At 34.4% G+C, this 21,642-nt stretch overlaps 1 protein-coding gene, 1 long non-coding RNA gene and 1 pseudogene across 3 annotated transcripts in view; 1 reads left to right on the top strand and 2 right to left on the bottom strand.

Annotated features, from left to right (window-relative positions):
* LOC144547815 (UDP-glycosyltransferase 79-like) overlaps window positions 1-21,167 on the bottom strand; it is a 35,343-nt gene extending 14,176 nt beyond the window's left edge. Inside the window, exon 1 of the mRNA XM_078296502.1 lies at window positions 21,054-21,167. Within this exon, the coding sequence (XP_078152628.1) occupies window positions 21,054-21,167 (114 nt within the window). The remainder of the gene's footprint in view (window positions 1-21,053) is intronic.
* Window positions 10-481, bottom strand: LOC144548113 (uncharacterized). The gene is made up of 2 exons (XR_013509245.1): window positions 301-481; window positions 10-143 (listed from the first exon to the last, which is right to left on the bottom strand). It is a non-coding gene; the product is annotated as an uncharacterized LOC144548113 (long non-coding RNA).
* On the top strand, window positions 17,761-20,597 carry LOC144547734 (uncharacterized; annotated as a pseudogene). The gene is made up of 6 exons (XR_013509145.1): window positions 17,761-17,889; window positions 18,615-18,835; window positions 18,933-19,014; window positions 19,118-19,321; window positions 19,999-20,063; window positions 20,131-20,597. The product of XR_013509145.1 is annotated as an uncharacterized LOC144547734 (transcript).
* Window positions 21,168-21,642: the final 475 nt, after the last annotated feature.

The following is a 21,642-nucleotide window of genomic DNA, read 5'->3' as shown; positions in this document are numbered from 1 at the left end:
TACAAGGAATAAGAAGCATAACGAATTCATAAAAAGGAATAACATGCATAAGACAATTCAATAGCACAAAACTTGCAATAAATTAATATGAAAGTAAAATTAAGTGGCATGCAACCCCAACCTCTTGCTTCCAACTCCTAAACCTAAAAAAACACAAAAATTAGGTTTGTTCTTCTAGATAGGAGCCTCAAGACAGAAGCAACATTTGAATATGAGCACTATAAAATCTAAAATATATTATCAGGCGTAATATACCTTTTTATTAGCAAAAAGATAACATGTTAGAGAAAAAACACATACCATCAACAAGATTACCACCCAAAGCAAGTAAGATGCAAGGAATCATAGCCTCCCTGAATTTCACCAAGAGAAAAATAAATAAATAAAAGCAACAGTACAATTATAAGAAGACACTAGTCTTATGTTCACCTTATATACTACACAATTATAGGTCCAAGATTAATTTTTTTTAAACCTCCCTACAATTATAGAAGTAACATCTTAATAATATTTTCTTTTTCTTTTTCTGTTATCAGCATAGGCCTAAACTTTGTAACCATTTGAAGTATTGGCATGTACTAATACCAAGGTTCTCGGTTTCATAAAGAAAACTTCTAATTAAATGGAATCAAGAATCATATGTGCAGTTTTTCGAAAGAAGATATTATAATTGGAATAACAATAAATAATGTGAAAGGGAAAATGCCAAATGAAGCAGCAACAAATGCATCCTTTATTTTATAATATTAACAGGTGTGAAGAAAAAACGAATTAATAATTTCAAGGGAATCTGCTCCTTTTTTTCAACATAGATTATTGCATACACATAATTAGCATCGAGCAAAAAAGAATTAACTTGACAGAAATGGTCCGAGCAAGTGTATCGGGATCCTTCAACAATTTTCCAATTCTAACCTCATTCTATGGATACCTCAGTACATAATCACTTGAAAACTTGTACATTATGCTGGTAGGACTATGCAAAGGCGATTTAGCTAACAATTCGAGAAAGCAAACAGTAAAACAAAATATAACTTAAATTAGCAAACATATTCATTCCAAGTATACGAAAGTTAGTTAACAATTCAATTCACATATCAAGGAAACAAAAAAGGCAACAATTCTCAGCCTGGTTAGTCATGAAAGAACCGAGCAAGCAAGCAAGCACTGGTACAAGATCAAGCAAACATTTCTGCTTTCACAACTCCAAATTAATAAAGAACATTACAGTTTAGGACTGATACCAATTGTTATATACTGGCACATCCAGTTTCTTTGTACAACAAGGAAATTCTCAAGACATGTCAAGGAGTAAGACCAAGCAAATGGAATCATTATAATCAAGATTAAGAGGTGTCCTTCCCTGAAGCATCTAGAAGAATTTTCTGAACACAAAGGAGTTGAAAAACATAACTCTGAAGCATCACTCAGTATTGTGCGTCACATTTTCCCTTCTCATCTCCTAAAATAATGATAATATTAACTGTACTGAAGCTTGTCACATAAAATGCAATTCAGATATATCTTCATTGGAAAGGTTATTTAATTTGAGCCCACTACATAATTCTCAGTAATAGCTGAACTAATTTAAAATTGTTACCATATTTTATTTTTGTTTGACATTAACAACAAACAGACACAACCAAAAGATTAAAAAAGAAAATAATTCTTGGTACATCAACCAGACCTATACCATACTGAGCGGTGAGCCTCAGCCTTGCTGTAAACTTGAGTTGAATGGATGCATGCATTGTTCATAAATTTGGCCAAATACGACAGCAAAATTGGCCAGATTCAATGGCCAGGCCTTTTCAATTTAAAAAAAAAAAAACGTCGTTTAGTGCCTCAAAAATTCAGTTTAAGTTTTCGTTCAATGATATACATGCAACGATTGGTATGTTATTTAGTTAAAAGTCTAAGAGATTATTCAAAAATTATTCATATAATTATTTTAAAATACATTTACTATTTATTGTGTTCGTTTGTCTATCTTCAATTATTCTCTAAAAAAAAAGAGAAAAAGTTGACATTATTGATGCAATCTAACTATATTTATTTGTGTATATTGGAATAAATAAATTATTAAGAATCAAAACCAAGTCCTTAATTACTGTTATCTTTAGACTTGTGATATCCAACTAACAAATCAAATCAGAGTTATAAAGAGTTACGACATCACTCATAAATATATCAAATTTCTTATTTTTTGGCATACACCATAAATAAAAAAACTAAAATTATTTAAATGAAAATATTAAGATCTCAAAAAAAAAAAAAAATAGAGGACCGCCTAGCAAAGAGGCAGTCAGGTCCCTAGTGTGGACGGTTTGCTAGGAGAGTGGACCGCCCCCAGGCCAAGCGGCCGGGGCATTTTAAAAAAAAACCTGAAACATGGGGCAATTTTGTAAAAAATATTTTTTTTAGGGTTTTAATAAAAATGGCCGCAGGAAACTCTAAACTCACGTGTGAAGCCCTTGAGAATTTTTGAAAACACCCCTTGCCACTTTAAAAACTTATAAACAGGCCCTCATAGCTTGACATTTTACCCAATTGACCATGGAAAGTTATAAAACCCAATCTAAACCTTGAATCTAAAACAATAGCCCCTGGATATTTACAAAAAAGACTCTCTTGACTTTAAAAGCTCATAAACAAGACGTTTTTAACCCAAATAAAATCCTAAATTATCTAAATCAAGCCTAAATTAATTTTAGAAAGTGACCCTAGAAAGTTATAAAATCCAATTTAAGCCTTAAATGTCTCTATCCTTAGATTCCAGATGATTCCAATAATAAATTAAAGAAATGCAGCTTATCATGCATTTAGCAATTGAACTCCATGAGCTCTAATTTCTTTGGTAAATCCAAACTCTACAAACTACAATGCACATTCAATCCAGTCTAGTTTCTGATTAATTTCCTTTTTCAAAAAAAAAAAAAAAAAGTGGAGGTGGGACCATAACAATCTTACAAGCATTAATTTTGTACCAATTTATCTCTTCCTCTTCTCAGCCTAATGCATGAACCTCAATTTACGAAATTAATTTGCCAATATTCATCTAGCATTGTTTCCAGATTCAATTTTATTTTTATTTTTATTATTAATCATATAAGCAAATGCAAGTTAATTAGAATTAGTAAGAGTTGTAATTTAAATATCCGATTAATTGAAATAGGAGAGAAAACGTTAAGCCCAAAATAAGCCCAGTTAGCTCATATGAGAACTGAGTACAAATTTAAAACATTATAAGGCCTAAATTTGATCCATTAAAGTCCCATATTAAAAGCTTTTAATTTTTGCTTGTTATTTTTAACTTTTAGCGTCTTGGAATAATAAACAAACAGATGCTTCTGTGCGCCATGTTTTGACTTCAAATGCTAATCTGGATTCCTATGATATTATCAATAGAAGACCGGACATTTTTTTTAACACATGCATGATACATTTTTATTTTAATAAAGGATTAAATTTGAAATGATTTTTCATAGAGACGATAATAAATTTAGTAAATTTGGGAGTTCTTAATATTTAATATTTAGGAGAATAAATATGATATTAGAAATTTTAAAAGAAAAGATACATAATTTCAAGATTTTGACAGCTATACATGAAATTCTTCTTTGTATTTTTTTGTCGTTTGTATGATACAACAGAGTTTAACATGAATATATAGCATGCATTTGATACACCTTCCTTGCATGATATACTATTAGGTTAATGCGAATAGCCATGATTTGATAAGACTTGCGTGAACACATTTTTTTTTTTTTTTAGTTTAGGGTTTCCTTATTTATATACTCCAAATGAAATTCATTTTTGTCACACAAAGAGTTATGTTTAATTCATTATGATATCGCATAAACTTCTACCTAGCTAGCTATTATGTTATTTTTTTTATAAAAAAAACAACCCTCGCCACTTCAGAAACTTATAAACAAGCCATCATATCCAATAATTTTACGCAATTGATCCTAAAAAGTTATAAAACCCAATTTAAACCTTGAATCTAATACAATATATAGCCCCCCTGAATATTTACAAAATAGACCCTCTTGACTTTTAAAGCTCGTAAGCAAGTCCTTTTGAACCCAAATCAAGTTAAAATGACCTCAAATCAACTCCAAATTAAATTGATCCAAATAAAATCCTAAATGATCTAAATCAAGTCTAATTTAATTCTAGACTCAAATTGACCCTGGAAATTCTTTTTTAGGGACTTAGTAGTGGCTACCAAGAGTTCTCCACGCTATTAGATGAGTCCTATGTTGTATGGATATGGGTACGGGTATCGTGTCGGACACGACACGGGTATGGCGATACGGCAATTCTCAAAAATTAAAGATACGGCACGTCTATTATATTATATTATTAGTTTAATAATACTTGTATTATATAAATTAAATATCAAAAGTTCTTGACATACATTAAATAGAAACGCTACTAGATTATATCACCAAATATGAAGTAGTGCAGTGGTCAAGTCCTTTGGCGCTTTCAGCTGAAACCCGGGTTCGAATCCTCCTTGTAGCGATGAAATAAACATTTTGGTGCGGTTCACAGCATGCTAGGTGCACCGGGAGCAGCAACTAGCGGGCGGTCCACTGCAGGCCCACTGCAGGCGCGGTGCACAGGGGTAGCGATGGACCATACGACGAACTGTGTAGTATTTATGGCGTATCCAGACGCGTCAGGGCAGTGTCCAGGCCGTATCCAGACCAGTCAGAGCGTGTCGGAGACCGTATCAAAGGACTAAGGATACGCCACGTAAGGAGACGCGCCAACTGGCGTGTCTGATACGTATCGTGGCCGTGTCAGAGGCGTGTCAGTGTCGGATACGTGTCGGACACAGGTACGATGAGTTTCTAGAAGTGTCAGGGTAACATAGGATGAGTCTAATGCATAAAGCTACAGCTAATGAAACAAACTATACAAGCACCAAGTATCCATACTACCCCTCCCATTGCAAAACTTCAACCAAAGCTTGCACTCCTCTCTAATCCTACCCGCCACCCTCGAAATGCCACTTCATTCCTTTGCTTCAAAAGAAACCAGACTGTTGCGATAAACCATGTTGCCCAAACTTTTTTTCTCAATCTGCTACAAAGAAGATCCTCTGAGCAGTAACCATGATTTGTCCCATGTTTGTTGAACCGAGTCTCCAAGTTATGCAGCTGCATGCCTGAATGAATTGACATGTAATCCCACACATTCTTTGCATATATAAGAGCAACTGAAAATTAGATGGTAGGTCGTTTCCACCAAACAGAGTTACAAAGGATAGGTAGAAAATTAGATGGAAATTTTTTTACTATTTTTGTAGATAATTAGAAAATCAGTTGATCTAAAAAATTCTGCACCATTCAGATATTTGATTTTCTACCTATCTAAAAAAATAGTAAAGAATTTCCAAAAAAAATGTAAAATTTGGTCTCCAAACACATATTAATATGGAGAACAAGATAAACGGTTCGGATTGACTGTTTGAATTAAAAAAAAATCGAATATTGAGCTGTAGCACCGTAGCCCTCTATGCAAGCCATAGCACCTTAGCCTTACCCTCTCTCTCTCTCTCTCTATATATATATATATATATATATTAGTAAAGCTAGGGTGTGATGTGCTCACCAAGAGAGTTTGGTGAGCACAACTCCAAAAGTTCACCGGATCGACTTCAAATGCCGAATTCAAACCGTTGAAATTCATGTGCTTCATGAGTGATGCGTGTGCATGCAAAATTTTGAAAGTTTCGAGTTCATTTGCTACACGGTCAAACGGTCAAAGAAATGAACATTTTATTAAGTTAATTTATAAGTTGTTTTATATAGTCAATTTTTATTATTTCTTTAACCTCTTGACCGTGTAGCAAATAAACTCAAAACTTTTAAAATTTTGCATGCACATGCATCACTCATGAAGCACATGGATTTCAACGGTTTGGATTTTGCGTTTGAAGTCGATCCGATAAACTTTTGGAGTTGTGCTCACCAAACTCTCTTGATGAGCATATCACATCCTAGCTTTACTATATATATATATATATATATATATATTTTAATTTTGAAATAACCAAAACATGTAGTCTTAGGTTGTGGGAATCTGAATTTATAAAAGAATGCATCGTGCATCTTTTATGCAAAATGTAAATTAGCTTTCTATAATTAACAGGAAAAGAATCTATTGATTATACACAACAATATTTTCATGGTATTAAAACTATACAAACTCGAAAAGAAATTTATTTCCATGTTGTACTTTAATAGAATGAAAGAAAAACCCTCATTTCAGTACTAATTTTAAATAAAGAAATTGAAATGTTTCAAAGAGAGATAAAAGAGCCACAACAGCAGCAGCAGCAACAAATAATAATACTACTAACAATAACATTTAGATAATTAAATAAGAAGGGTATTTGTATCCTAATTAGTTAAAAGAGTAATATTACTTTACATGTTTAGGTGACTATGGTTCTGATTGATTATTTAAATTTAAAAAATAAAGGCATAAATTTAATGCACGGACCGATCTACGTATTACAATGTACCATAGTCTCACTCTTTTTTTAATATTAATTAATCAGTTCTTTGTCCTCAAGATTTGTAAAAGCGATTAAATGTTATTCCACGGGGGAAAATTAGCAGGAAAAGTTGATTTTTTTTAAGCTTATATAAACCGATCATTCATATTAGGGGTGCAAACGGGTCGGATATTATTATTCGACCGTATTTGAAAATTTGATACAAATATCCGTGATGATACAGATACAAATATGATTTTAAATTTTAATCATCTATATCCGAATAATAGAAATATGCAATATAGTTTAATATATATTATAAAAAATATTATGTTATTCACTATTATAAAAGGCTAATATCTGTAAATGTATCCGGAAAATAAAAACGGATACCACTATCTGATCCGTATCCAATCCGTTTGCACCCCTAATTCATATTGTTAATGTTAAATGTTAATACTAATTTTATTGTATTGAATCAGTAAAATAGTAAACAATATGTTAAAAAGAACATGTTATACCCTAGTTTGGCCGATTTTTTAAAAAATATCCAAAAAAAAATTAATTTATTAAAAATAACCAGTTTTTGAGATAAATTTTAAAAATGCCCAGGCCACACATTTTTTTCGCGTCCCGGAACTTTTATTCCGGGCCGCAGAAAAAATTCGCGCACCGGAATTTTTATTCCGAGCCGTGGAAAAAGTTTGTGCCCTGAAATTTTTTATTTTTTTTATTTTTTATTCCGAGCGTGGATATTTTCCGCGGCCCGGATTTTTTTTTTAGAGTTTGGAGTTTGGAAAATATTATTTTTTTGGAATTTTTTGTTCAAATTTGCACCTCTGGTTAACATATCAAACATCTTCAAAAATCATAAAAATTTACTGACATGCATTCTTGCCTTCATAGAATAAGACTGTGAAGTTTCATACAAAATTTCAAAACAGATCGTGAGATATCGGCTCTCAAAAATTGCCCGAACTGCTGAATGAGTGCTCTGAGCCCAAATTTGCACCTCTGATTAACATATCAAAACACCTTCAAAAATCATGTAAATTTACCGACATGCATTATTTACTTCATAGAATAAGATTGTGAAGTTTCATACAAAATCTCAAAACAGATCGTGAGATATCGGCTCTCAAAAATTGCCCGAACTGCTGAACGAGTGCATCTGAGCCCAAATTTGCACCTCTGATTAATATATCAAAACACCTTCAAAAATCATGAAAATTTACCGACATGCATTCTTAACTTCATAGAACAAGACTGTAAAGTTTCATACAAAATCTCAAAACAGATCGTGAGATAATAAAAATGAACATAACAAATCAAAACTCAAATATAACAAAACTGAACTCTCTCTGAAGAAGTGTCCGAGCCCAAATTTTTTGAGAGCACTCCTTTAGCGGTTCGGGTAATTTTTGAGAGCCGATATCTCATGATCTGTTTTAAAATTTTGTATGAAACTTCACAGTCTTGTTCTATGAAGTCAAGAATGCATGTCGGTAAATTTTTATGATTGTTGAAGGTGTTTTAATATGTTAATCAGAGGCGCAAATTTGGGCTCAGAAACACTCCTTTAGCAGTTCGGGCAATTTTTGAGAGCCGATATCTCACACTACTAGAATTCACTCTTTTTTCATGCTCCCGAAAATGGCTATTTCCAAGAGATTACCCTTGAAAAAAGCCCAAAAATCGCTATTTTCAAGCGCTACCCTTGAAAATACTACCGTTGATAATACCCTCCTTGCAAATAGTCAGTATTTCCAAGGGTACCGTTGGAAATACTCTTTTCTAACTTTTTTCAAGAGAATACCCTTGAAAAAAGGGCTGTTGGAAATACTTTCAAACTTGGCCACTGTCTACATTATTTTCAAGGGGAGCATCGTGGGGCCCATCAGATTATTTTCAAGGGGAGCATCGTGGAGCCCATCAGATTATTTTCAAGGGGAGGGAACATGGGTCCCACTTGAACATTTCCAAGGGTGACACCCCTGGGACCCACTAGAGTATTTTCAAGGGTAGTTTACGAGGGACACACCCCAGCATATCCATGACCAGCGAAAGTGGGCCCCACCTGATCAGATATTGGTGCTATTATTTAAATGGGTCCATGCATTTTTTTTCCATTGATATACCCCTGGAAATACTAGCCTCTTTTTTTTTTGTACCAGAATGCTTTCATTGGATAATTCTCCCGATACCAACCCAATATTCCTTTACAATCTCCAATTCCCATTCAAACTGATAACACATCTTACAAATCGATAAAAAACACATTAAGAAAAGAGATTGCAAAGCATTTAATAAGCATAAATCATTAACATAGCATAATCAACACATTGTATCAAAAGAAAGTGAAAAACCCTTTACAACACAATATCGTGTGCTTGCACACCGCTAATATAAACCATGGTATACACCCTTTAAAAGTGCTTAAAAAACACTTCTATACATACTCAAAATATGCCCTAATTGAAGACAACTAGCAAAATAATATTTACAATTGACTAAATTGCAAAAATGTTTTACGAGAACAATGCAGTCACTCTTCCTTTTATCTTGCTATGTTGTTCTCACTGTAATAATAGGTGGTGATCACTAAAAGGTTATACAATTTAATATTTAGATAGTAAAAATCTAAAGCATTACCAATCCTTGCCAAGCGCAACAGCAATCCAAATTAGGACCACTTTAATATCACTGTTAGCTTGTCATGATTTTGCTTCCACACTCTACAAACATAAAAAAGTACAACTTCACCACATAAAATGATAGCCATAACTTACATCTACATTCAACTTAGTAAAATGATAGCAAGAAATGAGATCATTTACCTCTGACAAGTAATCCTTTTCAGATGGTATCTTCTCTTTTAGATGGCATTTCCTTATGCTATTATAAGATATTGCCATGTAGTGAAATCTAGTACAACCAATATTTACAAGTTATTCTTGAGAGTATTATTGCATACTATTTTTTATTTGCATATAACTAAGCATGTACATATTTCGAATAATATCAATTAAATTTCACATTGTGTTGGCAGTGCACATGTTAAGATATAGCTAATATTTTTGACAAAATTACTTACATGTCCATGACAGCAACATTTTTGTATCAAGGATAGTTCCAATCCACATCCCAATACCTAATATGTGCATTTAAAATTTTGTAATCAACATTGGATGGTCACTGCAGTCCTACTATTTGTCTGTTTTGACTTAAAATGTTGTATTATATTAGTATAGGACCGTTATTGTTTGGTCTTGTTCCCGACATTTACATAAGGTGATTTCTACATGAAAAGGCAAACGACCCAACATACAACAAAAAACAGAGATATAGAACCCAAAATCACAGGAAAAAAAAGTAGAACAAATTTGTTTTTACCTCACTACCATTGACAAAAATCAGTGAAATGCTGAGTCAATTGAGGAAAAAAGGAACAACAGACTTGCCATTAACAAAAGAAAAGAAAAAAAAGCAGTAATTTACCTCTGTGCAGGAAGAGACCAGTGAAAGCTTAGCTGGCGACTAAAGTTGCACTGAACAGACAGAAGACCAGAAATTCAGTTTATAAGTCACAATTTTTAGACTAATGACAATTAAAGACAAGTGGTATGATACCTCCTCTTCGAAATCTGGAGAGTGATGGCAATGGTGATGATACTCTCTGGCATAGTGGAGCCTGCCAGGGGCGAATCCATGTAAGCTGATATCTGCTCTTGCACTGTCATTCTTCTTGAAATACATGACCTCTGAAACAAAGAACTAATAGTGTTAGAGTGTTTTACTATGTTTCTGAAATTAAATGAAGCAAAGAAAGAATATATGTAAAGAAATATAAACTGAAACAGAAAAAGAAAGAATGTATTAACTACGTGAAACCAAATGCATATAAATGAAGTAATAGACAAACTACAATTAAAAGCATATTCACTTTTTTAATTATACAAAAAATAGAAATAGAAATTTGATGAAATGAACTTACTGTAAAGCATTAACAACTATGCAAATGAAAGAGAGAACGACTGCTGTCTATAATTTATTGATCCCAGTAAAGTCAATTTCTTACAAATTTTGTTTACACTATTAGCAATTTTGGATTTGGTATTACATCTCCAATGCTATCTTTTTTTTATTTAAGACTATCATAAATTACAAAACTCAGGCTGATTTAAGCAAAGAAGAAAATAAATTATACTGATAAAATGAGGGTACGAAAGGCAAACTTTTTATTTATGAGCAGCACAATGTCTATGTGCTGACTGGTTCCAGATTTTGGGTTGGGTCCGTAGAGTCCGACCAAGCATTTCTCTCCATACAACTTTTGCAATATGTACAAATTGACATAAGGATTTGTAGTGTTAGGATCATATATCCCCAATGAAGGCTTAATTAATTAGTAGTACTCTTTGGGGATTAGACAAATGTCCTTTAGTCCCAATCTCAGAGACTTTCGTACCAGTACAGGATACAGCTTCACTAATGAGAACAACTGCCATCAATGTAGGTACATACTATAGAGTATACAAATATTCCTGTTATTAGACTGCATACACTAAGGTACTGGTATTCAACTTTTGAACCAAATTTCATAAAATCCAAAACCCTAAAAAAATGTAAAACAGAAAACGACCAATTTTCAAGCAACAAAAGGAAGGAAAACCAGGAAATTTATGGTCTAATTTAATCGTTGTGGTCTAATTTAAAACTAAAATAATTAAAACCTAATTACTTGGCATCAACTAAAAAACAATTCAAGAGTTCTATGTGTCCAGAACCCTAACTCACTGAAACCCTAACTCACAATTCAAGATGCTATGGTGACAGGGAAGGTGTTACGGCATCAGGTGACGGGCTATGGCAGCCGGGAGGTGTTACGGCTGTGGGGGAGGTGCTACGGTGGGGGTACGTGCTACGGCAGCCGGGAGGTGCTACGGCAGCGAGGGAGGTGCTACGGCAGGGTAGGTGCTACGGTGGAGTTAGAAGAGGAAAAGAGAGGAAGGAGAGTAAAGTATGTGTGAGAGAGAGACGCGTTCAATCTGGGTCTAGTTAGATCGGCACATTTGGCGGCTCCATTTGGAATTTTCGAAAAAGAAGAGAAAAATGGCGGATAAAATTGGAGGGAATGGGAAAATTTAGGAGAAATGAAAAATTTAGGGAGAAAAGAGAGAGGAGGCGCCTAAAGATATTCTCTGGATGTAATGGGAGAACTAAATTTGACAAGTATAGATTTTAACAGAGCAGTTTTAGCTTCAAGCAGTGTATCAAATTTTTTGGAAGCTCCTTAAATTATATAGGTTGTGCGCTGCATAAATCAAAACTGCTTTGCTAATAAAATCACCTCAAATAAATACATCATCACCATTCATTATCTATCATACGGCTTGGAGGTTGATATTTGCTAATTATGTAATGCATATACATCAAATAATATGAAAAAATTAAAATTAAAATTAATTATGTTTTTATGGCCAAATTATACTTATAAGTGTCAATTTTAAAGACTTTCATCATTATTTGCCCCTTCAAATTTAGCAAATATCTGTGGACCGTTCATTTTCGCGTAAACGATCAATGGTTGATTTACAATAAAATGATTATAAATTTGTTTTGAAATGATCAAGGGCATATATTAAACACAACCAACATAAAAGTTTTGAAGTTTTGTTGTGTTTGAGTTTCGATCCAACGTGAAGTGTTTATAACCCTTTGATCTTTTGATATTCCATCGACTTGATGGATAGGTAAATAAATATAAAATTTCATCAAAATTTACTGCAATAATATATATGCATTGCTCTTTGATTTCAACGGTTTCGATCGATCAGCAAATGATGTGTATATGTGTGCCTTCATTAACTCACAAAGCAAGAGTATATGTTTTATAGAACATATACTCTTGCTTTGTGAGTTAATGAAGACGCACGTAAACACATTGTTCGGTGGTCGATCGGAACCGTTGAAATTAAAGAGCACTGTATTTATTTCCTTGCAGCAAAGTTTGATCTGATTTCATGTTCATTTACTTATCCATCTAGCTAATGGAATATCGAGACATCGAAGGGCTATGAACATTTGTAAATCTAAACCGTTCAATTAAAAATGTGCCATCCTGATTGTCAATGGACATCTCCATTACCTCAGGAGATCCGGACCAATCTATACTATCTATCTAATCCTTGATGAGTTGCTACAGTATAATGGGTCCCTTTCTTCGAATTTGTATCCTCTACGTTAACTCAAAAAGGAATCTTTTGAGTTAATGTATCTGGACCGTCTGATTTGCTTTGAGAGTCGTGCAAATTAGATCTGCACTAAAAGTAAAGACCCAATGTTTTAGGCGGAGGGTCGGATGGATCCAGTTTATAATCGCACGGCTGGACTCCGTTTTTGAGTTAATGCAGACGATGCGGACTCCCTTTCTTTAGCGGTATCGATTCTTTCTTTCTTTTTCTTCTTTTTTTGCATTTCCCTTCTCTCTACTCCCCTCCAATCCTCATTCCCACCACCCCTTCTCCTCCCTCTGCCTCCTCTCCTCCTCTGCCGCCACCTTTTTTTTCCCTTCCCCTTCCTTCGACAAATCCCCGCCTGAAACCCAAGGTCGACACCATGCGGTCTGTTCCCTCCCTGCTGTCTTCCCCCTCTCCGTCGGTCCAATCCTTCGCCACCGCAGCTCTGTTCCACCGCCACCTCCTCCACAACTGGTACTCTCTCTCACTCTATTTTTTTAACCATTTTTTGTATACACTGATATTGATTGATTTTTATTTAATTGGGGCTTTTTAATTGAATTAGGGTTTTACCAGTAACTGATTCTATCCTTGTTATGTAGAATGTAAAATATCCTAACCTTTTTAAGGAACATTCACTACATTTGTTGAAAAATTAGGTTATATTGAAAATTATGAAATATATTGTCATAATGGAATCCTACCAGAGCTATTGCAAGATATCATTTATTGAAAATTATTTGGTACTGATATCATTTACGGTTATGCATCTTGCTTCATCTAATGCCTTGCTTCGCAATTCCCTCTATGGTTTATTTGCTTACCCCCAAATACACTTTTTAAAGCTATTATGTACAATAAAAACAATACACCGAACTTCTGCAAAAACACATGCCGGTCACGGTTCTGCAACAGACCCTCAGAGCTTCACAGCCTAATAATCAATGAGAGGCTGAGAATCTTGCAAGACCTTGTACCCAATGGTACCAAAGTAAGTTGATAAAACTATATTTTGACTCTTACTAATTTTTTATGAAAACTATATTTTGACTCTTACTAATTTTCTGTTAGAGGGAGAGTTTGCACTCTATGCGTGAAATTAGATGGATGCTTGTAAATTCAGACTTATGTCAACATATACTAGTGCTGGATGTGCTGGCACCGGATATAATTACAAGAGAATTTTTCAGTTTAGGTAATTTTGTACAAAGAAACTAATTTCTAAGAATCAGTTAAGCTTGATCCATTGTCAGGGAGAGAGGTTTTATCAGCATCATAATTTCCATGATTTTGCACCTCATAATTTCCTTATCAGCATCGGTTGTGTATCGGGTCAGGGAAGAATTCTCTGACAATGGATCAAGGAACATGACTTAATTATATATATTCTTTTTTATTATTTTACTTTACTTATAACTCATAAATTATTTTGCATAGTTACCTATTAGGAAAGGGTTTGAAAGTGAAATCAAATTTTTTGTTAAAGAGGTTGATGTTAGGAAAATTTAAGTGGTTTCCTTTGCTTTGTTTGCCTAACCTATAGTTTTGATTATCGAGTTTAGTCTGCCTAATAACTATGACATTGAATCACTCCAGAAAATAAATGCCTTTTCTTTTTATGTTATTTTTTTGCTTTAAATTGGTGTTTTTGATAATTTGTGCAGGCTGAGCAGTTCAAGCCAGCAGAGCAGGTTACATTTGAGCATGACCATGCACATGTTGTTGATATACATACCACGTCTAACGGTTTGAATCGGCTGTTTGAACCATTTGGAAATTGACAGTTTGCTTATTTGTTAGCTGCTGATTTCAAGTTTTTGATATTTTCTTAGTTATGTGGACTTATTTGCAAAAGTGTAATAGTTGTTGTCAGACTTGTTTTGTTTGGGTTGTAACTCAGGTTTTATTTTGCATGGTTAGCTATTAGAAAGAGTTTATATTAGTAAAAGAATGCTATTGGTATATATGTTGTGTAATGTTGACATATGGTCAGTTGTAAAACTGATGTGCTGGTACCGGCTTGGTACCAGTCACTAGCCTTACTCCAATGAAATCCCATCTTGAAAAAAATTAATATAGCAAAAGAAAATGTAATTGATATTCATGATTATTAGACATATTCACAATGAAATCCCCCCTGTACACTGTATTAGTTAGAACCAGTGGGGATATATTAGTTTGCGTTGAGTTTTTTTTAATGGTTTTGACACTTTTCTTGTTTTGAGAAAAATTGTAGGTGGATTTTTTCTGATCATAGATATATGAAACTGTGTTGAATAATGAGATACTTTGATTTTGTAAATATGATACTTGCATAATATGATATTACTATTGTGTTATTTAGTAATCTTTTTATATAATTTAGTATTATTAATTGGAATTGTGGGTGTTTATTGTACTAGTTTTATTGTTGTGATTTATTATTTTTATCATTCAAAGGGGCATCTCAAATAATCAAAAATGTTTCTGTCTCTAAGAGCTAAACTTTTCCAACGGTAGCCTCATGAAAATATTATATCTAACTATAAAATAATATAAACTGAATCAATAAAACATTTCCAAGGGTGTGCTCCAGCATTTTCATGGGCCTCAGCATAAAATAATATAAACTGAATCAACAAAGTATTTTCAAGGGTATTGTGCTCCAGCATTTCCATGAGCCTCACTATAAAATAGTATAAACAGACTTACCAAAACATTTTCAAGGGTAGTCCCTTGAAAATAATATGGGCTCTCAATAAAATATAGTATTCGTTCTGTTTAGCGGGTCATGGGTCATGCAAAAGTATTTCCAAGGGTGGATAGCAAGCATTTTCAAGGGTTGGCATCAGGGATTTCCATGCGCTACTATTTCCAATGGCCTACCCTTGAAAATAGTTAAATGTGTCAGCAAACTCAATTTCATTTCCAAGGGCCCTTCTTACCCTTGAAAATACAGATGCTACCCTTGAAAAAAACGGAAATTCTAGTAGTGTCACGATCTATTTTGAGATTTTGTATGAAACTTCACAGTCTTATTATATGAAGTTAAGAATGCTTGTCAGTAAATTTTTATAATTTTTGAAGGTGTTTTGATATGTTAATCAGAGGTGCAAATTTGGGCTCAGATGCACTCCTTCAACAGCTCGGGCAATTTTTGAGAGCCGATATCTCACAACCTGTTTCGAGATTTTGTATGAAACTTCACAGTCTTGTTTTATGAAGTCAAGAATGCATGTCGGTAAATTTTCATGATTTTTGAAGGTGTTTTGATATGTTAATCAGAGGTGCGAATTTGGGCTCAGAAGCACTCATTCAGCAGTTCGGGCAATTTTTGAGAGCCAATATCTCACGATATGTTTTGAGATTTTGTATGAAACTCCACAGTCTTATTCTATGAAGTCAAGAATGCATGTCAGTAAATTTTCATAATTTTTGAAGGTGTTTTGATATGTTAATCAGAGGTGAAAATCTGGGCTCAGGTGCACTCCTTCAACAGTTCGGGCAATTTTTGAGAGCCGATATCTCACGATCTGTTTCGATATTTTGTATGAAACTTCACAGTCTTGTTATATGAAGTCAATAATGCATATCAGTAAATTTTCATGACTTTTGAAGGTGTTTTGATATGTTAATCAGAGGTGAAAATCTGGGCTCAGGTGCACTCCTTCAACAGTTCGGGCAATTTTTGAGAGCCGATATCTCACGATCTGTTTCGATATTTTGTATGAAACTTCACAGTCTTGTTATATGAAGTCAAGAATGCATGTGGTAAATTTTTATGATTTTTGAAGGTGTTTTGATATGTTAATCAGAGGTGCAAATTTGGGCTCAGAAGCACTCTTTCAGCAGTTCGGGTAATTTTTGAGAGCCGATATCTCACGATCTGTTTTGAGATTTTGTATGAAACTTCACAGTCTTATTCTATGAAGTCAAGAATGCATGTCGGTAAATTTTCATGATTTTTTAAGGTGTTTTGTTATGTTAATCAGAGGTGCAAATTTGGGCTCAGATGCACTCATTCAGCAATTCAGGCAATTTTTGAGAGCCGATATCTCACGATCTGTTTTTAGATTTTGTATGAAACTTCTCAGTCTTGGTCTATGAAGTCAATAATGCATGTCAGTAAATTGTCATGACTTTTGAAGGTGTTTTTGGTATGTTTATCAGAGGTGCAATTTTGGGCTTAGATGTACTCCTTCAGCAGTTCGGGCAATTTTTGAGAGTCAATATCTCACGATCTGTTTTGAGATTTTGTATAAAACTTCACAGTCTTATTCTATGAAGTCAAGAATGCATGTCGGTAAATTTTCATGATATTTGAATGTGATTTGATATGTTAAGCAGAGATGTAAATTTGGACAAAAAATTCCCAAAAAACAATATTGTCCAAACCCTTAAAAAAAAAAAAAATATCCGGGCCGCGGAAAATATCCGCGCTCGGAATAAAAAATTAAAAAAATATATTTTTTTTTTCGTGCGCAAATTTTTTCTGCTGCCCGAGCATTTTTAAAATTTCACTCAAAAAATGGTTATTTTTAATAAATTTTTTTTTTTTTGGGTATATTTAAAAAAATCGGTTCGTTTGGTTCTGGCCATGAAACTATTCATTTTACCTAAGGTAACTCAAATTTTGAGTTTAAATCCGGACCATTCGATATGTGTTTGACACGATACTCAAGGACCTTTGCATTCCAACTTGGACGATTGATCTATTCGGATCGGACGGTTCGGATCTAAACTCAAAACTTGAGTTACCTCAGCAGATCTTAAACTCCGCCTTCTAGGCATCGTTGCTCTGAGCGTCTCCTCGCCAAGAGAAAAAAAAGGTAGAAAACATAATAAAAAAAATGAGAGCGCTCTTCCTCTCACTTGTCCTCTCCTTCTCCCACTCTCCGATCAAAAATCAACATTGCACGCTTCTACTGCGCCCCTCCGATAACGCCCAGTAGATTTCTCTCCATTTCAAGCACTAGAGGTCTATATACTCGTTTCCAGCCATCACTCCTCTCTGTTACGAGCAAGACCATGTCCAGCTCCAGCTCCAGCCAATGCTCCTTTTCGCAGGAAACCACTTCAACTGAAAGTGGAGAGGCTTCTCGTGCTTTCAATTGCTTGGATGGGATCCGTACTCTTGCTGAATCCGGACGATTTAAGGTCTCTTTGACATTATAATTGATTTAATTTGCGGGCTGTTATGATATATTGAGAGAAATTGGGTTAATTTTGGAGATAAAGAGAGATTTTTGTGAAACCGAATTGCCGAAATCGGTGAAAACTTTAGACCTTGAGATTCTTTTATCAGGCATTCGTTTTAATCATATATGCGGTAACAGTGGCAGAGAAAGAAGGGTTTGGACTTTGGAGGCACATTGTAAAATTTATGCAAATTTTGAATTTATTTGGCAACAAGTTAACCATAAACCTTGGCTGAAACCACTTCAACTGATAGTGGGAAGGCTTCTTGTGCTTTCAATTGCTTGGATGGGATCTGTATTCTTGCTGAATCTGGACGATTTAAGGTCTCTTTGACATTATAATTGATTTAATTCGTGCACTGTTATGATATATTGAGAGAAATTGGGTTAATTTTAGTGATCTGGGAGAATTTAGGGAGGATAGGAAAGAGAGATTTTTGTGAAATCAAATTGCCTAAATCGGTGAAAACTTTTGATATAGACTGATAAAGGGGTAAATTGTTCCAAAAAGATTAAGAAGGGTTAACTTTGACATTTCAGTTTTTGCTTTTCAGTGTTTAGTAAAAAACATACAATGTAATATCTTGAATTTTTAATTTAGACAGTAATGGTTTTTCCTACCTCATGATGTAGTAACTTTACTTGCTGAATTTTTCTCACATCCTGAGAGAGCTAACTTAATATTTTAGGAATTTTGCCCCAAACATTTATCTGATAATTTCGCTTGCTGATATTGACTTGGTAGTAGAGAAGCTAGCAGCAAGAGGGGCTAAAATGGTAATTATAAGCAATTCATCTAGAAGAGCAGTTGTTATAGATGATAAGCTTAAATCTCTCGGGTTCGACCCGTCTCTATTCCTTGGTGCTATTACCAGTGGAGAACTAACCCATCAATTTCTTTTGAGGTATAATAATATATTATTTCATATAGGTCAGTACGAAAATTTACCTTTCGTTAGATCTAGCTCTTAATGTTTAATTATAATAATAAGAATAAATTAGGAGAGATGATTCCTGGTTTGCTGCTATGGGAAGAAGATGCATCCACATGACATGGAATGATCGAGGGGCAATATCTCTTGAGGTAGTCTAAATTGGTTGTATTCTATATTAATCTTCCTATGTTAGCTTAACATATGTAATAATGTGAACTTTTGCAAATGCTTTCATGTGTTAATTATTCATAGGGTTTAGGTTTAGATGTGCTGAGTTTATCCTGGCGCATGGCACTGAAGCACTAGGTTTACCATCTGGTGGTTCAGAACCTATGGATTTGGAGGGTCTTGAGCAGATTTTAGAACTATGTGCAAAGAGACAAAAACCGATACCTATGTTGGTTGCTAATCCAGATTATGTCACGGTCGAAGCACGTAACTTGCGTGTGATGCCTGGTGCTTTACTGTTATTCTATTATTTCTTTTGGCTATGCCATATAATATAGTATAATACTAATCAGAGTGAGGCTACGGTACTATGCATAGCGCACAACCTTACATACCATTGCTCCATATATCTGTTTTCAGATTTTAAATGGTTGATCAAAACCGCTCAACATGATCTCCATATTAAAATGTATTTGGTGATTAAATTTATATTTTTTTATATTTTTTATACTTTTTTTAGATAGGTAGAAAATCACTAAATTTTAATTGTCTAGAATCTTGAGTACGAATCCTCTGAGGTAACAAAATATTTGAGTTTAGATCTGGACCGTCTGATTAGAATCCGGGTCAATCCGGCCCGGGATGGAATGCACGGGCCCCTTTAATAAAGCAGATTGGACGGTCCGAATCTAAACTCAAAATTTCTATTACCTCAGGGATATGAATTCTAGAATCTTTAGATCAAGTAATTTCCTAGCTGTCTAAAAAAATAGTAAAAAAAATTCTGAAAAATTTAAAATTTGGTCTTCAAGTTCATTTTCATATGGAGGTCATGCTGAGCTGTTCGGATCGACCGTTTGGACTTTGAAAATGGAGATATGGAGCCATAGTACAGGCTGGTGTGCACTATGCATTGTACCGTAGCTTCACTCGTACTAACAAATAAGGTGATTGGCATTGGTCAGGTACTCTAGGGGCTAAGTATGAGAAACTGGGCGGAGAAGTGAGATGGATGGGAAAGCCTCATAAGGTATTATACTTGTGTTCTACCCGTGTTTCATTTTGGGTTCTCATACATATCTTTTGTTTCATTTTAGGTGATATATGAATCAGCAATAGGGTTAACAGGTATTGACCCGAAGGAATGCATAACAGTAGGTGATTCTCTGCACCATGACATAAAAGGATCAAATAGAGCAAACATTCAATCAGCATTTATCACTGGAGGCATACATGCTGACGAATTGGGTCTTGGTTCTTTTGGTGAAACGGCCAGACCTGATGCCGTGCATTCTCTATGTACCAAGTTTGATGACTATCCCAACTTTGTTTTGCCTTCTTTTACATGGTAGAATTAATGAATTAAATTTCCCTTGATTAGAGAGCATATTGGATTTGTAATTTATATATTTGCTTGTCACTGGCAGTGAAGAACATTTTACAAAATATTTTGAAAATGAGGTTAGGTATTCGTGTTTGAATACATGTTTTTGTGATTATTCTCATAAAATACACCTGCATACATGTTTTTGACGGTAACCTTAATTGAACAATTTTAAATCAGTCTAGCCACAATCACAAAATAGGCAACACTTTTTTTTGATGAAATATATGCTTTATATATTGAGAAATGCTTGTTTGTCCTTGGCCATTTTCTTCACAGACAAAAGGTGATTCAACACCAAATATGAATGAGATACAAACATGAAAGATCCTTATCATCAATTGATAGTGGTATAGATAGTCCTTGTACTATTATGGTTTTATTGTATTTTTCTTTGAATAACTTTTGGTTTTGTTGACTTTTGAAAGATCCTTATCATGAAACCGTCAGCACTACTGTGGATATTTTTTGTGGATATTTTTTGTTTGTTGATTTAGGAGCTAAAGACTAGTTGCCAAAATTTTTTTTTTTTACTTAATTACCGACTTTGTCCTCATGCTTCTAGGTAGCAAAAAAAAAAAAAAATTCCAAAAAAAGGAGAAAAATAGGAGTTTTTTTTTTTTTATGTAGGCAAACCTCAGGTTCAAGTTCGTAGAAAGAGTTAACAAGCACACCATCTGCCTTATTTAGCCACTTGAATTGTGCCACAACCATCTCCAAATAAGCCGGGTACAGCCCGGCCCCGAGCATAAATACGGCAAGTCCTTGGGTTCAAGAACGGGCAATCCGGGCACCACAAAAGGGCTCATCTTGACCGGCACCTTGACCTGATCCTCCCTTGTGTGTCCATACACCACATTCACGGCACATGGTTGTGCGAAGAATGCAGCAGAGGATTCTCCCTGCCGCCTTGCCACTTCACCTGCCCAAGGAAGGAACGCATCATACACTAAAACCCTGACCGGCCGACCCTCGGTCGACTCAGACCAGAGTAGGTTGTCTAGTGTCTCTGAGTCGGTGATCTCGAGCCGGGCCAAGTAATCCGTGACAGAGTTGATCTGTGATATTCATATCTTCTTGTTAATTTTCATATGTTCTTGTTAATTTTTCTTGAATTAAATTAATTATCATATTGATTTGGAGCTAATTTATATCTCAAAGTTGTAATACAATATGGTAGCAGGAAAAGAAAAGAAGAGAATCTTTGCAAAAAAACACCTATGTT

The sequence above is a fragment of the Carex rostrata genome, chromosome 32, assembly GCF_964058835.1.
Source record: "Carex rostrata chromosome 32, lpCarRost1.2, whole genome shotgun sequence".
Taxonomy (NCBI): domain Eukaryota; kingdom Viridiplantae; phylum Streptophyta; class Magnoliopsida; order Poales; family Cyperaceae; genus Carex; species Carex rostrata.
This window is presented reverse-complemented; position numbering and strand designations above follow the sequence as displayed.